The sequence below is a fragment of the Pimephales promelas genome, chromosome 2, assembly GCF_988280905.1.
Source record: "Pimephales promelas chromosome 2, fPimPro1.hap1.1, whole genome shotgun sequence".
Lineage (NCBI taxonomy): Eukaryota > Metazoa > Chordata > Actinopteri > Cypriniformes > Leuciscidae > Pimephales > Pimephales promelas.
This window is the reverse complement of record NC_142770.1, coordinates 1,129,121-1,147,500: the sequence shown is the minus strand read 5'-3', so window position 1 is coordinate 1,147,500 and position 18,380 is coordinate 1,129,121. Positions and strand designations below refer to the sequence as shown.

The following is an 18,380-nucleotide window of genomic DNA, read 5'->3' as shown; positions in this document are numbered from 1 at the left end:
ATGAGTAAAATTACATAATATATTCTATCTTGTTTTCTGATAATAATAAAAAACTAAATTGAGTGACTTTTTGCTTAAAGCAAGCAAACTTATGTATCTGCCAATGGGGTAAGAGCCATCATCTTAATTGAAATTGAAAACAAGGAAAGAGATTTATCGGAATACAGGATGGAATTTCTTATGTCATTTTACTCATCTATTAAATGCTTCTTGATTTAAGAATGCTTAGATATTAGGACCAGAAACTAGATGAAAACACTAAGAAAAGCATTGTTTGCAGTTGAAAATGTATTAAACGTTTAGTTAGGTTCCAATAAAATAGTATTTAAACTGTGCATGTAGTATTTAAACTGATAATGTGAAGGAATCAGCTGATTGGACCACCATCTATACATGACACTGTTGAGATCAGGACTGGGGAATTTCCGGAAACGAGTCTGTACTTCATTTACATGCTTTGTTTCAGAGTGTCTCCACCTCTATGTAATCCCTCCCCCTTGAAAGGTATATAAACTACAATATTTACTGCTTTATTCACACTTGACGGTGATTGCAGCTACCAAATAAAGAATCCTGCTGAAGATATCACCAAGTCTTCCTACACTTTAGAAGAAAAAAGGTTCACAACACAGTGCACCACCAGATAGCCCATTACAACCAACATGCCTATTAAAGACTAGGGTGTCTTTTGTAAATAAAAATCTTAATTACTGTAATTTGAGCTTTTGGTTAATTTGTTTTTCTTATTCCACTCTAGACCTAGACCAGTAAGTGAATGTAGAGTCGAACCACTGCTTAAATGCATTAGCCAACAGAGGAATTCTCCATGCAACACTAACCGTAGAGAATGCATCGGTTCATCTGTACAAGTTCAAAAACTCAATTGTGTGCATCCTGTACAGTCAAACCAACATGTATTCAGACAGCTTCAACATTTCTCACATTATGGCAGTTTATTCGCTATAGTTTAGAAAATGGTGATAAAACATGCCAAGAACTCAAGTGGATATTTGGCAGATTTTTGACACATGAATTATGTTGAATATCTGTCAGCTGTTAAATTGAACTACACAATTAGATGATACCAGTTTAGCTCAACCAGTGACAAAGCAATGCTTCTTGTTGTTCAGTGTGTGTGTAGCAATTACAGAAACCCTTATTTCACTGGTAGTCACTGTTTGAAGAATTTTTGGGTATAATGTCACATTATTTTGCTCTCCACACTTACATAAATGAACTATAGTGTCCTGAACACACTAGCAAAAAATGATATCTGGTGTCTGAATAATCTTGGGGTTTGACTGTATTCTTCATCGCATCGCCCACATTTTGTCTTCAAAAAGAATGCAAGAATCCGTCTTTGTGATTCTTGTAAAATGGAGATTTGTAGTTTCAGAGTAATGCATGTGATTGTGAACATTGATTTTCTGACGCTTTGCATGAGTCAGGCTGGGATACGTCACGCTGTTCTTCCAGTGTGAGGATGAATGTTGTGTTATCTTCACAGTTTGAGCCGCCTGATCATTGTGTTGTCCACCGCGGCCCCGCAGTAATTAACATACAATGCATAATGACACCATCGGAGAGCGGAGCCGGAGACGTCACGTGTGGAGCCGGAAAAATACACTCATTTATTTGGACGCTATTGGGTCCCTGGAGACGCAATTTACATAAGAAAGCAGTGGGAGCAAGTTGACAAGATTTACACTCGCACATGTTGCGGATGAATTGGTCAAAGTGACAATGCCATTATTTGTGGCACAGTTGCTTTATATTGCATCAGCAATGCAAAATTTCACCCTCGTATTTGCAAATTTATACCTCGAATGAATGAAATTGAAAACTTCTGTGAGAACCGCTAGTTGTTCACTGGATCTGATTACGGGCTGGAAATCGTTTCTTTTCATGGACATTTGTACTTTTGTGAAGGTGTTTCTCCCCCTGGCCATGTTAAAACGTGCACGTTTTTATGTCAGACCCTTCAGTTTAGTCAAGTAACATCTTCTACATGAATGTTTGATTGTTTAATTACCTTAGATATTATTTAATCAAATAGATGTTCATCAAGACTCGCTTCAGAAACAATGACAGCTAATCTCAGATACTGTATTTCGGAGCCCCCCTAGCCCCACTTTGGCAAAAAAAATTAATTATTAATCTTGAGGCAACGAGTTTGTATCTTGAGGCCACGAGTTTGTATCTTGAGGCAACGAGTTAGTATCTTGAGGCCACGAGTTTGTATCTTGAGGCCACGAGTTACTATCTTGAGGCCACGAGTTACTATCTTGAGGCCACGAGTTACTATCTTGAGGCCACGAGTTACTATCTTGAGGCCACGAGTTACTATCTTGAGGCCACGAGTTACTATCTTGAGACCACGAGTTACTATCTTGAGGCAACGAGTTACTATCTTGAGGCCACGAGTTACTATCTTGAGGCCACGAGTTACTATCTTGAGGCCACGAGTTACTATCTTGAGGCCACGAGTTACTATCTTGAGGCCACGAGTTACTATCTTGAGGCCACGAGTTACTATCTTGAGGCCACGAGTTACTATCTTGAGGCCACGAGTTACTATCTTGAGGCCACGAGTTACTATCTTGAGACCACGAGTTACTATCTTGAGGCCACGAGTTACTATCTTGAGGCCACGAGTTACTATCTTGAGGCCACGAGTTACTATCTTGAGGCCACGAGTTACTATCTTGAGGCCACGAGTTACTATCTTGAGGCCACGAGTTACTATCTTGAGGCCACGAGTTACTATCTTGAGGCCACGAGTTATTATCTTGAGGCCACGAGTTACTATCTTGAGGCCACGAGTTATTATCTTGAGGCCACGAGTTACTATCTTGAGGCCACGAGTTACTATCTTGAGGCCACGAGTTACTATCTTGAGGCCACGAGTTACTATCTTGAGGCCACGAGTTACTATCTTGAGGCCACGAGTTACTATCTTGAGGCCACGAGTTACTATCTTGAGGCCACGAGTTACTATCTTGAGGCCACGAGTTACTATCTTGAGACCACGAGTTACTATCTTGAGGCCACGAGTTACTATCTTTTACTATCTTGAGGCCACGAGTTACTATCTTGAGGCCACGAGTTACTATCTTGAGGCCACGAGTTACTATCTTGAGGCCACGAGTTACTATCTTGAGGCCACGAGTTACTATCTTGAGGCCACGAGTTACTATCTTGAGGCCACGAGTTATTATCTTGAGGCCACGAGTTACTATCTTGAGGCCACGAGTTATTATCTTGAGGCCACGAGTTACTATCTTGAGGCCACGAGTTACTATCTTGAGGCCACGAGTTACTATCTTAAGGCCACGAGTTACTATCTTGAGGCCACGAGTTACTATCTTGAGGCCACGAGTTACTATCTTGAGGCCACGAGTTACTATCTTGAGGCCACGAGTTATTATCTTGAGGCCACGAGTTACTATCTTGAGGCCACGAGTTACTATCTTGAGGCCACGAGTTACTATCTTGAGGCCACGAGTTACTATCTTGAGGCCACGAGTTACTATCTTGAGGCCACGAGTTACTATCTTGAGACCACGAGTTAGTATCTTGAGGCAACGAGTTACTATCTTGAGGCCACGAGTTAGTATCTTGAGGCAACGAGTTACTATCTTGAGGCCAAGAGTTACTATCTTGAGGCCACGAGTTACTATCTTGAGGCCACGAGTTACTATCTTGAGGCCACGAGTTACTATCTTGAGGCCACGAGTTACTATCTTGAGGCCACGAGTTACTATCTTGAGGCCACGAGTTATTATCTTGAGGCCACGAGTTACTATCTTGAGGCCACGAGTTACTATCTTGAGGCCACGAGTTTACTATCTTGAGGCCACGAGTTACTATCTTGAGGCCACGAGTTACTATCTTGAGGCCACGAGTTAGTATCTTGAGGCCACGAGTTACTATCTTGAGGCCACGAGTTACTATCTTGAGGCCACGAGTTACTATCTTGAGGCCACGAGTTTACTATCTTGAGGCCACGAGTTACTATCTTGAGGCAACGAGTTACTATCTTGAGGCCAAGAGTTACTATCTTGAGGCCACGAGTTACTATCTTGAGGCCACGAGTTACTATCTTGAGGCCACGAGTTATTATCTTGAGGCCACGAGTTACTATCTTGAGGCCACGAGTTACTATCTTGAGGCCACGAGTTACTATCTTGAGGCCACGAGTTACTATCTTGAGGCCACGAGTTACTATCTTGAGGCCACGAGTTACTATCTTGAGGCCACGAGTTACTATCTTGAGGCCACGAGTTAGTATCTTGAGGCCACGAGTTACTATCTTGAGGCCACGAGTTACTATCTTGAGGCCACGAGTTACTATCTTGAGGCCACGAGTTAGTATCTTGAGGCCACGAGTTACTATCTTGAGGCCACGAGTTACTATCTTGAGGCCACGAGTTACTATCTTGAGGCCACGAGTTACTATCTCGAGGCCACGAGTTACTATCTCGAGGCCACGAGTTACTATCTCGAGGCCACGAGTTACTATCTCGAGGCCACGAGTTACTATCTCGAGGCCACGAGTTACTATCTCGAGGCCACGAGTTTACTATCTTGAGGCCACGAGTTACTATCTTGAGGCAACGAGTTATTATCTTGAGGCCACGAGTTACTATCTTGAGGCCACGAGTTACTATCTTGAGGCCACGAGTTACTATCTTGAGGCCACGAGTTACTATCTTGAGGCCACGAGTTACTATCTTGAGGCCACGAGTTACTATCTTGAGGCCACGAGTTACTATCTTGAGGCCACGAGTTACTATCTTGAGGCCACGAGTTAGTATCTTGAGGCCACGAGTTACTATCTTGAGGCCACGAGTTACTATCTTGAGGCCACGAGTTACTATCTTGAGGCCACGAGTTTACTATCTTGAGGCCACGAGTTACTATCTTGAGGCCACGAGTTACTATCTTGAGGCCACCAGTTACTATCTTGAGGCCACGAGTTACTATCTTGAGGCCACGAGTTACTATCTTGAGGCCACGAGTTACTATCTTGAGGCCACGAGTTACTATCTTGAGGCCACGAGTTACTATCTTGAGGCCACGAGTTACTATCTTGAGGCCACGAGTTACTATCTTGAGACCACGAGTTACTATCTTGAGGCCACGAGTTAGTATCTTGAGGCCACGAGTTACTATCTTGAGGCCACGAGTTAGTATCTTGAGGCCACGAGTTACTATCTTGAGGCCAAGAGTTACTATCTTGAGGCCACGAGTTACTATCTTGAGGCCACGAGTTAGTATCTTGAGGCCACGAGTTACTATCTTGAGGCCACGAGTTAGTATCTTGAGGCCACGAGTTACTATCTCGAGGCAACGAGTTACTATCTCGAGGCCACGAGTTACTATCTTGAGGCCAAGAGTTACTATCTTGAGGCAACGAGTTACTATCTCGAGGCCACGAGTTACTATCTTGAGGCCAAGAGTTACTATCTTGAGGCCACGAGTTACTATCTTGAGGCCACGAGTTACTATCTTGAGGCCACGAGTTACTATCTTGAGGCCACGAGTTACTATCTTGAGGCCACGAGTTACTATCTTGAGGCCACGAGTTACTATCTTGAGGCCACGAGTTACTATCTTGAGACCACGAGTTACTATCTTGAGGCCACGAGTTAGTATCTTGAGGCCACGAGTTACTATCTTGAGGCCACGAGTTAGTATCTTGAGGCCACGAGTTACTATCTTGAGGCCAAGAGTTACTATCTTGAGGCCACGAGTTACTATCTTGAGGCCACGAGTTAGTATCTTGAGGCCACGAGTTACTATCTTGAGGCCACGAGTTAGTATCTTGAGGCCACGAGTTACTATCTCGAGGCAACGAGTTACTATCTCGAGGCCACGAGTTACTATCTTGAGGCCAAGAGTTACTATCTTGAGGCAACGAGTTACTATCTCGAGGCCACGAGTTACTATCTTGAGGCCAAGAGTTACTATCTTGAGGCAACGAGTTACTATCTCGAGGCCACGAGATAGTTATAATTAATTTTTTTTGCCAAAGTAGGACTAGGGGGGCTCTGTACTTTATATCTACACTGGCACTTTTTTATGTGATGCCCATATGAAGTGATATTTGGCAACACTTTACAATAAGGTTCATTAGTCAACATTAAAATGATGCTCACGTCACCCATGAAAAGGAAATGTTGAAATTAAAATGAACTAAGATTAATAAATGCTGTATAAGTATTGTCTATTCTTAGTTCATGTTAACTAATGAACCTTATTGCTAAGTGTTACCAACAGTTTAAAGAAATATCAGTTAAATTACTAATAAATAAATGGTATGCTAATTTTTTGCCCCCAAAAATAAATAATAGAAAAAAATACTGCATTATAGCTAAATGCTAAATATTTTTTTTATATATATGGTTTCTCAGATTCATTTCAGATTTTCTTTATACACAGCTTTTATTACTTCTCTTTTATGTTTTATTTTTCTCTATCAGGAGGAAACATCCAAAGCTGGAGGGAAGAACAAAAGGTCTAAGGGCAAGAAGGCAAAGTGAACCCCCAACCGGCCCAGATAAAGACTGGAAACTGGTTTCAGACTAATACAATTCATAATGAACTTCTATAATAGTGATGTGTTAAACAGCCTGGTTTGTGTGAGCAATTGAGTTTAATGCTCTGTTGCTACGAATTATGTCACACTAAGTGCTCTGTGCTTTTGTCTTATGAATAAAGATTTTTATGAATCACAAATTGATTTGCAAATGAGAGTTTCCTGAAGTCACAAGGACAAACGAGTGTGAAACGGGTAATAAATACCCCTGACATTCATCAGCGACCTTTGACCCTTTCTCCAGTTCAATGGTGTTCTAATAATGTAATTTGATAAAGCCTGACAAAAGCAATTTAAGCTTTTTCCGTGGGCGTAATCCCGTTTTTTTTTACCCCAAACGTCAACGCGAAACACCCTGAAAGTGGTTTGATTGTCAAACGTCCATTATGACAGTCTATTTAATCTCTTGACGCTCTCTAATTCAGTGTTTGCACTCATGCTTAACCTTTTGAATACTGAATATCGAAGTTTGCAGGCCAAGAGTCCACCGCCACCTGGTGAGTTTCTACGCTACGACTCGCATGCTAATCGTCCTTAATGAGCTCATGTGAGGATAACTTGATGGCTTTGGCGCTCGACGTCCTATTAAACAGATGGGAGACCCAAATGAATACTAAGTTCTAATTGGAGGCACTTGCAGAGAGGTTTGGTGGCGTGTCTCTGAAAGAAACTTGTTGGTTTGTGTTCTAGCATCCCTGAATGATTTCATCCCTCATGTTGTTCAACCCTGTAAGACTTTTGTTCATCTTCAGGACACAAATTCCAGTTTTCAGTCGAAGCCCACAGTAATCGATTGTCGAGTTCATGCGCGCGATCATTGGTGAATATCATCTCAAACCTCAAACCTTTAAGATGATATTCACCAATGATCACATGCGTGAACTCGACAATCGACTACTGTGGGCTTCGACCGAAAACAGGAAGTAAATACAGTTATGTGAGCTGGCTGAATTAACATCGTTTTTATTATCTTTCACATCTACTGCAGTCAGATTGACCGTGGTCACTCTTAATGACACCACTCACATGGCTGTGCACTCGTAATGACACATCAAGGATTTTAAGAGGCTAAAAGCATGTTTAGGATATGCCCCATTGAAGTCAACAGGGTGCAGATTTTAAAAGACGATAACACACCGATTTTTGTCGTTTTTGCCTGTACTGACAGCACTCCAAATGTACAAAAAAATGAGCTCAATGTTAAAATTGACCAGAGTTCTCCTTTAAAGACTTTGTTAAAATAGTCAGAGTGACTACAGTGACTCAACCTTAAAGGATAATTGCGGTATTTAACACCTTGAGTCTATTTTGTAGTTTGTTTTGAATGAAATAGAGTGGTGGACTTAGAAATTTTGACATTGGGTCCTCGACTTTTTGACTTTTTTAGAATCGCCTGTGACTGCGTTAGACTGGCTGTCTATGGGCATGTCCTTAAGACAACCCTTAAAGGGTTCGTTCACCCACAAATGAAAATTCTGTCAGTATTTCCTCACCCTCATGTTGTTCCAACCCCGTAAGACCTTCGTTCATCTTCGGTACACAAATTAAGATATTTAAGATATTAAGATCGCTAATGCATACTAGTCCATAGGCTTCTTCAGGGAATGACTTGATGGCCTTGAAAAGTCATTAAAGACATCGTTAAAATAGTCCAAGTGACTACAGTGGCTCAATCTTAACTTTATCAAACGACGAGAATACTTTTTGTGCGCAAAAAACAACAAAAATAACGACTTTATTTCAACTATTGGTTTATTTCTCCCTCTGCGGGAGTCAGGTTACTAGTTTAATAGCATAAGCTTCTGTTATTGTACGCATCACACACATGACCAGCGTCGGCCAATAGTGAGCCTACGTGTGACGTAGCTTTACGCAATCACACTACGTTAACTGACTACAGGCCCATGGAGAAGGAAGTGAATAGTTTAAATAAAGTCGTTATTTTTGTTTGTTTTTACGCACAAAAAGTGTTCTCGTCGTTTGATAAAGTTAAGATTGAGCCACTGTAGTCACTTGGACTATTTTAACGATGTCTTTAATGACTTTTCGATGCCAGCAAGAGTCATTCCCTCAAGAAGCCTATGGACTAGTATGCAGGAGTGATCTTAATATCTTAAATATCTTAATTCGTGTTCCGAAGATGAACGAAGGTCTTACGGGGTTGGAACAACATGAGGGTGAGTAAATACTGACAGAATTTTCATTTTTGGGTCAACTAACCCTTTAACGTTTATTTTCAAAACTGTGCAACTCACCGAGTGGTTGGTGGTGTTCGTTGATGATTAAAAACAAATATATCGGCGCTATGTACGCTTTCAATCCGTGTTGTTTGCTATTGTGGAACTATTTATTCAGATACCTCAACCGCGTATAAACTTGCGGTCGATATTTGAGTCTGAAGCGTTAGCACACTCCCGACCACTTGATGGCGACAACCAGGACGCTGTACGGACACGGTGTCTAGCGCACCGTAAAAAAAGTCAGACACAGTCGAATATGGCAAGACGGAGAACCGAGCGAAAAGACTACAACCAAATGTAAACAGACCCCTTTCTGTTTCCGTTAGCTAACCTAGCGCAGTAATGTCAACGAGCACTGAGTCCTCCAGTAGACAATGCGATTTTAAAAAATGACAAATAAAACACGACAGAAACGGTATTTCGCTACGCTACTTGTTTCAGAACATCAACGAACACCACCAACCACTCAAAATGAACGTTAAGGGTTGTTTCATGGACATTAGGGGTGTAACGATTCACAAAATTCACGGTTCGGTTCGATACGATACACTTGTGTCACGGTTCGGTTCGGTACGTTTCAAATACAGCAAAAAGAAAGAAATGGCAGAGATATTTCTTTGATTTAATTTTTTTTAATTAGCCTATATTTTTATTAGAACCAACATCATAAAGTATGATATTTTTTTAACTTAGAGCAATGATGGAACTACACTTATATAAAACAAAACAGCTCCTTGGACAAAATGAAATGTAATATTGTAGTAGTTAAAACAAAGCTTTATTTTAGTTCAGGCTAACATTTGAAGGCAGCAATTGTATTGATAAATAAAAAACCGACGTGATGTTACTTGAAAGCATTATAGCCTAGTATTCCTGCCAAACTTACAGATAGTAGTGTCCCAGACAGCAAACTGACATTGAATCAACGTGGAAACGACGTCTCTCATGACATTGAAACAACGTTGATTTTGCTCATCGAATTAACGCTGAACCAACGTCAGACGCGGCATTCTTCAAAGCTAAATGAAAATCGAAAATTGGTTTGCTTTCATAACGTTGAAACAACGCGTTGATTTCAAGTTGATTTTCCGTTAGTTTTGAAAGAATGACGCGTCTGACGTTGATTCAACGTTAATTCGATGAGCAAAACAATGTCAGATCAACGTTGTTTCGATGTCATATTCAATGTCAGTTTGCTATCTGGGGTTATACAGTAAATCATTGGTGATGTTGCTGATCTGTGGACACTGGATAGTTCATTCATGGCACAATGTTTCTTCCTGGTTTCCACGTCAGCACTGTTTGATCCGTTAATAACACAGAAATGTGAATGTTTCTCACTAGATCCCGCAGCTATGTTAACTTCAGTGTCGAATTCAAATGTTTTCTTTACTGGATTTGGCTGTGTAGTAACAGTGCTGATCAAGATCGGCTCGCGCTGCATTGGTCCAAACTGATAAACGGTCCGTCAACCAGACAACCACACAGCTCAGTTTCGTTTCCACTTACATTAGATTTGCCATTTGATGTTGGGCAATGTTGTGGTCACGCCAGCGTCTCTTACATTATGAACACGCTTGCCACGCGCGATGCGCCTACATTTGAATAACAAAATGTTGGTCGGCAGGAAAAATTAACCGAACGGTTCAATGCGTACCGAAAACCGAACGCCTAACGCTTCAATACGAATACGTGTATCGTTACACCCCTAATGGACATGTTTGTGCATGCCCATAGATACCAGTGATGCGCGGGTCAATGTATAAACAACCCGCAACCGACCGACGTTTTCAACTACCCGCCCGCAACTCGGACCGCCAAAAAAAGTAAAAAAATATTGTACCCGACATTTCCTGACCGCATTTTTTAAAAGTAGTAAATGCTCATCGGAGCGTTATTGGGCCATAGACGTGTAACGACACAGCATCGCAAGAAGACGTAGGCCTACACATAACAAAGGCAAAGCCAGTCATCATCTTTCATTATTTCAGCAAATGTCTCCCACACTTTTACTCTTTCTATTTGTGTATTTGCGGAGCTTCCACTCCCCAGTCTTCACCTTTTCTCTTGCCGCCATCTCTGCAGACTGTAGTGATCATAGACATGGCCGGTTCGTGAACGAATCGTTCTTTTGAACCGGTTCTTTTTAGTGAACCGGTCGAACCAGTACACTAAATCGAACTGAATCGTTCGAAACAGTACCGAACGCACAGGGACAGCGGTTCTTGAATCACCAGTACAGAACCGAGAACTGTTTAGACTGAGCTTGTGTGTTATCTTCGTGCCAGTTATTCAGCCAACAATGTGTAGGGCTGTATAGTTCATCAAAAATTGTGTCTAGTAGGCTACTATATTAATACAAATGTTTAATTGGCATCTTTTTTCAAACGACCCGACCGACCGTGACCAGAATATCATTAAAAACATTTTTGGATGACCCGTAACTGCGGGTAACCGCGGGTGACCCATTTCGGATCAACCCGCGCATCACTGATAGATACCCAGTCTAACGCCGTCACAGGCGATTCTAAAATAGTCAAAAAGTCGCGACAGGACCCAATGTCAATATTTATAAGTCCACCACTCTATTTCATTCAAAACAAACTACAAAATAGACACCTAACAAAATAGGTGTTAAATACCAGAATTATCCTTTAAGTTTATCAATACTTTCTGTGCGCAGAAAAACAAACAAAAATAACGATTTTATTAATCTATTCATTTCCTCGAGTGAGTTTGCTCAGTGTAACAGCGCTGTAAGACTATGTGAACTCACTCGAGGCCCAGAGAGAAGGAAATGAAAGTGAAAAATGTTTTTACAATGAGCATCGACGAACAAAAGAAATGCGTTTTGGCGGATCCCCAGCAGCGATGCGGTCGCACAGCCCAGTATACTCAGAATGGTTTGCGATCGGTGAATTCTTCCGTGGGAATGAGGCATTTAGAAAAGGTGCTCAAGTGATTTTTGAAGTCTTGCCTCTTGTGTCTCCAAGACACACACACATCATTCTCTTAAATACCCTTGGGTCTTCGACATCCCGCCTCTACAACCCTACTCGTACTCTGCTCACTTTCATCCTCATGCCTGTTTCTCTGGACTATTCTTTCATCATCCCCCTCTCTCTCTCTCTCTCCCTGTGTTCTACCATTTCTTTTCAATGAATATTAATACACCTTTTGACCCATCCCTTTCAGATTCAGCTGCTTGCTTCGACTCGAGGGGCATTGCTAAATGCTTTTGCTTTGACATGTTTGCTATGTATAAGGGAATGCAAACCTTGCTCAGGGCCTGTTTGGCACGACATCTTTGCCCTGATTAACGAGTGCCTTTTATTTGGTCCAGAGTGAATATGAAAACTGTTTCCACAAAGGACAACTCAGTTTCTGGCAAGGAATCAAGCTTCTCTCCAGATAACTCTACACCATGTTGTGCTTTGATGCTTCTTCAATTGACTAAACCAACTTGCCATGTGCTCGCGCGTCTCATCTGTATTTTACTAACATCTTTTATTGTGGGCCTCGTTTAACATCCTAAGGGCCAGATTTACTAAACGGCAAATTAACTTGAAAGCGCTTTAATCCCATACAAGCGAGGATGTGAGTCGAAAGTACAGCTCTTGATCTACTGACGACATGCAAATTAAAGAACGCAGTCAGATCATTTCTCAGTCATTATGACCAACACAATCTACCAGTTAGCTTTTTTGGGTGGTAAATAATGGCGGAAACACTGCATTGACGAGAGCAAACTACTTAGCAGTGTTGTGCACTCGAGACTCGGACTCGAGTCCATATTTTAACGGACTCGGTCTTGTCATGGACTCGTGTGCATTTTGACTCGGAATTGACTCGTACTCGAACAAATTGGGAGTCGGGACTCGGACTTATTCCCGAGTCCACTCGAGTCCCATTCAAAATATGCCATATTTATTTAAATTGTTGTTTGATTGAAACGTCCAATGATTGCTGACTTTCTTGTGCGCAAGTGCGCATGACTTGAGACTATAATGTTCGCGGCACGCAAATGCAGCAGGACCCAGGTCAGATGTGATGTGGAGCCTCTAGCTCAACGATGAAAATGTCTGCCTTATCATCCATAATTCAGTTTGCATATAAGAGCCACACAGACTTCATGTACAGTAATGTTATGTGAAAGAGCACTTACTGATTGTAACAATTGTAAGTAATAATCATAATAAAATTTCCTACACCACTGTGTGGCCTTTTTACCATTACAGTGTACATGATTCCATGGTATATTTGGTTTACTGTTCGAGTATGGTGCTAATTTTATTGTTACCATCAAATATTTTACATATTCATGAAGATATCTTTAAGTCTGATATCTTAGGTTTTCCAACCTCTCTGGTCTCAGTCTCGACTTGGACTCGACTCTCTATGGTCTCGGACTCGACTCGGACTCGACTCTCTTTGGTCTCGGTCTCGACTCGACTGTCTTTGGTCTCGGACTCGACTCTCTTTGGTCTGAGTCTCGACTCGGACTCGACTCTCTTTTGTCTCGGTCTCGACTCGACTGTCTTTGGTCTCTGTCTCGACTTGGACTCGACTGTCTTTGGTCTCGGTCTCGACTCGGACTCGACTCTCTTTGGTCTCGGTCTCGACTTTAACTCGACTCTTTTTGGTCTCGGTCTCGACTCGGACTCGACTCTCTTTGGTCTCGGTCTCGACTCGGACTCGACTCTCTTTGGTCTCGGTCTCGACTTGGACTCGACTGTCTTTGGTCTCGGTCATGACTCGGACTCGACTCTCTTTGGTCTCGGTCTCAACTCGACTGTCTTTGGTCTCGGTCTCGGTCTCGACTCGACTGTCTTTGGTCTCGGACTTGACTCTCTTTGGTCTGAGTCTCGACTCGGACTCGACTCTCTTTTGTCTCGGTCTCGACTCGACTGTCTTTGGTCTCGGTCTCGACTTGGACTCGACTGTCTTTGGTCTCGGCCTCGACTCGGACTCGACTCTCTTTGGTCTCGGTCTCGACTTGGACTCGACTGTCTTTGGTCTCGGTCACGACTTGGACTCGACTCTTTTTGGTCTCGGTCTCGACTCGGACTCGACTCTTTTTGGTCTCTGTCTCGACTCGGACTCGACTCTCTTTGGTCTCGGTCTCGACTTGGACTCGACTGTCTTTGGTCTCGGTCTCGACTCGACTGTCTTTGGTCTCGGACTCGACTCTCTTTGGTCTGAGTCTCGACTCGGACTCGACTCTCTTTTGTCTCGGTCTCGACTCGACTGTCTTTGGTCTCGGTCTCGACTTGGACTCGACTGTCTTTGGTCTCGGTCTCGACTCGGACTCGACTCTCTTTGGCCTCGGTCTCGACTTGGACTCGACTGTCTTTGGTCTCGGTCACGACTTGGACTCGACTCTTTTTGGTCTCGGTCTCGACTCGGACTCGACTCTTTTTGGTCTCGGTCTCGACTCGGACTCGACTCTTTTTGGTCTCGGTCTCGACTCGGACTCGACTCTCTTTGGTCTCGGTCTCGACTCGGACTCGACTCTCTTTGGTCTCAGTCTCGACTTGGACTCGACTGTCTTTGGTCTCGGTCACGACTCGGACTCGACTCTCTTTGGTCTCGGTCTCGAATTGGACTCGACTCTCTTTGGTCTCGGTCTCGAATTGGACTCGACTGTCTTTGGTCTCGGTCTCGACTCGGACTCGACTCTCTTTGGTCTCAGTCTCGACTTGGACTCGACTGTCTTTGGTCTCGGTCACGACTCGGACTCGACTCTCTTTGGTCTCGGTCTCGACTCGGACTCGACTCTCTTTGGTCTCAGTCTCGACTTGGACTCGACTGTCTTTGGTCTCGGTCACGACTCGGACTCGACTCTCTTTGGTCTCGGTCTCGACTCGGACTCAACCCTCTATGGTTTCGGTCTCGACTCAGACTCGACCCTCTTTGGTCTCGACTTGGACTCGACTCTCTATGGTCTCGGTCTCGACTCAGACTCGACTCTCTATGGTCTCGGTCTCGACTTGGACTCGACTCTCTATGGTCTCGGTCTCGACTCGGACTCGACTCTCTTTGGTCTCGGTCTCGACTCGGACTCGACTCTCTTTGGTCTCGGTCTCGACTCGGACTCGACTCTCTTTGGTCTCGGTCTCGATTCGGACTCAAGTGAGCTGGTCTCGACTACAACACTGCCACTTAGTGTGATTCATTTAAATACTCTCCTCGCATTAATATTTCATCAGTAAAGGGAAACTCCTACAAACGCATATGCAATAAAATCAGCCACAATAATAACCCTTTCCATGCCTTTTCAGTGCTAATTTTTGACTGCGTGTCTTTAGTAAATCCTGACAGTAGTTTAACACCATAAGAGGGTTTGATCTGGCATGAGCTGTTGGTGAATTTGGCCCCAAGTGAAGAACTGCACTATATTTGGCTAGAAATAAGTCCAACATGCCAAGTTTGACGGATAAATACTCTATGGTGAAATGCAAGGATTAAGTCGACTTGGATTTCAATATTTGGTACAAATAATTGAACAGCAGACTTGACAATGCAATACTGTGTTTCAGCAGATTTGACTAGTCTTTTATATTAGTTTGCCCAAAGGGAAACTCCAGTCAAATTTGACATCAAATAATCCATTAGAAAGTACCATGGTTTATCCCGGTAGTTTTTAAGTCGATCTCCGACATGCTAATCGTCTGTTTGATGCAAGAGTAAATGCAATATTGAACTTCGGGACTCTACTTGACTGGATAATATCCCTCCAAACATAAACCTCACGAGAGAGCCATTAGCATTTCATGAAAGTGGCTAATTTGCATGGAGGATAAGAAACTCCTGGCTTTTGTGTACTAGCTGACAACAGTATCAATGAATAATATTAATCGTGGGAGAAATCAAATCAGAACATTAGCTGTCCTCCGCCGAGACCCCGAGGAGCAGAATGGAAATTCATGCTGTTTTCTGGTCTGAAGTGGGTTTGGGAGACGGCCGTTGTTGTTTGTTCAAACGAGGGTCAGGGCTCTTCATCTCTTCAGATCAAACATCAGAAGGCTTGCTTTATAAGAGTCTCTCCTACTTCTTTACAAGGTGAGAGAGCAGATCCCCATAGAAATGAGTTGTAGCTCTCGCTTTGAGCCTTAGGAAGACCACCGATACTACGAGAATAAAGCAACCAAGAACTTGATTGCTATAAAAGGGACTTCATTTTCATTTTCATGTTATCTTCTTTTTGTGTTGCAAGTCCAAATGCTTTAATGTCTGAAATCGCTGCTTATTGGCAACATGACGACCTGAAACAAGACTATCACCCTTTCAATACCACAACTCACTAGCAAAAAAACAGAACGTCGCTTGATAAACTTAAGGTTGAGCCGCTGTAGTCACTCGGACTATTTTAACGATGTCTTTAATAACTTTCTGTGCCTGAAAGTTTAAATTACAATAGAAGCCTATGGAGGAGTGATCCAGCTCTCAGATTTAATCAAAAATATCTTAATTTGTCCCAAAGATGAACGAAAGTCTCGCAGGGTTGAAGAAAATGAGGGAGAGTCATTACTGACACCATTTTCATTTTTTGGTTGAACTATAGACCATTTTGCAAGATGTAAACAACACTGGTCCAGAAGCACTTCCTGTTTCACTTTTTTAACACTACATAAAAGCTGGATAAAATACAACCAACAGAACATATAAAACTGAATCAAAAAGTTAAACAAACATCTTTAAGATGTTTTCTTTACATGTGAAATAAAGAAAACGGTTACAAACTGAAACAGGAAGTGTTTCTGGACTGTGTTGTTCTTGCAAAATGGTCTATACTTTTAACGTCATATTTTGGCTGACCAAATGGGTTTGGTTACCAACATTCTTCAAAATAAGCCATCAAATTTCATTGTATGGATAAAAAACATACAAAAAAAGACTACTTCTATGGAAACAGATTGGGAACGACCTGAATGATCATTTACATTAATCTGTAATGAAAGATTGAAAAGACAAAGCTATTCTTGTGTTCTTGTGTATCAGAGTTCCTCCATTTACATGATTTATACATTTATTTCACTGCACTTTTTAAAGCCACACTTGAATCGCTACCCGGCCTTTCAAGTGACCCTCTTGGTATCGCTGTTTGGGACTATAGACACGAAATCCCAGGTCAAGAGCCTTGGTGTTAATAATCACGATATAATTAAAGAAAAATGGCACGTTTAGAAGGGTTTTAGAGGAACTGAACCACACAACTGCTAGAACTAATGGCAGCTAAGGGAGCTGCACCATGCAGTGCTGCTTTTGTATTTCACAAATGCCCCATTATTTCAGTAATGTCGTGGACATGTGTGTGTGTGTGTGTGAGAGAAACTGCTATCGTCTGGTGCACAGCTGAGAAGGAGCTCAGGGCTAGAGTTGTGTTTTGTGTCAATGGGCAAATGACTCACGCAGGAAGAGAAGACCACATCTCTGACAGCAAGGGTAATTAAGGATTGTTTCTTACCATGGAGTGTTTAGGAGGCGTACTGAACATAATGTGCAATTTAAAAACTTAAGTGTAATTAGGGGGTTTATTTGAAATGCTTTAACGTCATGGTTTGGCTGGCAGATGCATTCATGTTTTTCTTCTGTTACCCCCTGGTGCTCTTCGGTCATTTTTGACCGGAAAAAAAATAACATTTGGGTTTTTTTTTTTGTTTTCAATTGGAATCGAGTGAAATAAAATTCTGTAAGTTCACTTTTTATTTATTAATTAATTATTTTCACGTCAGCAATAATCTGCCAAGGGTCGTCTTTGAAAAGAGATCAAACTTCAAGAGCGTTCTAAGCTGGAAATTTTAATTTTTAAGTACTCAAAAAGACACGTGAAGAGCACCAGATTAAATGCTTCTCTTTTTAGTAGGTAAACACTGGATATGGGGAAGTTTTGGAGAAAATAAGGGTTAGTTGCTGTCCGTGGTTCTGAAACCCCTGGCCAACGTACAGTACACTAGCTTTTCAACTTCATCACTCGAAGCCAGTCTTAGTGAGAATTTACTCATAGTATAACCTTAAAATGAGATATTTTAAAACAGGAATGACAAAAGTTTTTAGAGTCCAAATGACCAATTTTCCAAAATGTCTTGTTCCAAAGACAATCAAACAGATCTGCAGGGTTATTTAATAATGACAATTAAAAATAAGAATAATTAAAAAAGGGCAAACAAGACTTAATACTGACTGTCTAAACATTCTTAAAACAAGATAATAATCTAAAATCATTTTAAGCTTAATGGACCCGAAAAAATGCCTCAATTCAAGATGGATTGTGTGAACAACTGTGAAACAACTATTCAAGCAGAGCAAATACACTAAGCCTGCACAGTTCATCGAATTTGTAATTGCGATCACAATTACGTAATCGTTCATAGGCGCAATTACAAAATAAAAGTCCACTTACGTTATTCTGAGCTTAAGATGCTCTTTTCTTTACAGTTTCAGTTTATCTTAAGTGTTTTCCTTCTATTGTATTCATTTTTAGTTTTACTATTACAATACAAAGCATATGTTTGGTTTCTTTATATAAATAAAGCCAT

The 18,380-nt window shown here is 41.9% G+C and overlaps 1 protein-coding gene across 4 annotated transcripts in view; it reads left to right on the top strand.

Annotated features, from left to right (window-relative positions):
* The window catches only part of impact (impact RWD domain protein), a 45,570-nt gene extending 38,829 nt beyond the window's left edge, over positions 1-6,741 (top strand). For all 4 annotated transcript variants that reach the window (XM_039684379.2, XM_039684376.2, XM_089133466.1 and 1 more), the window contains one exon: positions 6,486-6,741. In XM_039684379.2, coding sequence (XP_039540313.2) covers positions 6,486-6,545 — 60 coding nt within the window. In that variant the 3' untranslated portion in view covers positions 6,546-6,741. The remainder of the gene's footprint in view (positions 1-6,485) is intronic.
* Positions 6,742-18,380: the final 11,639 nt, after the last annotated feature.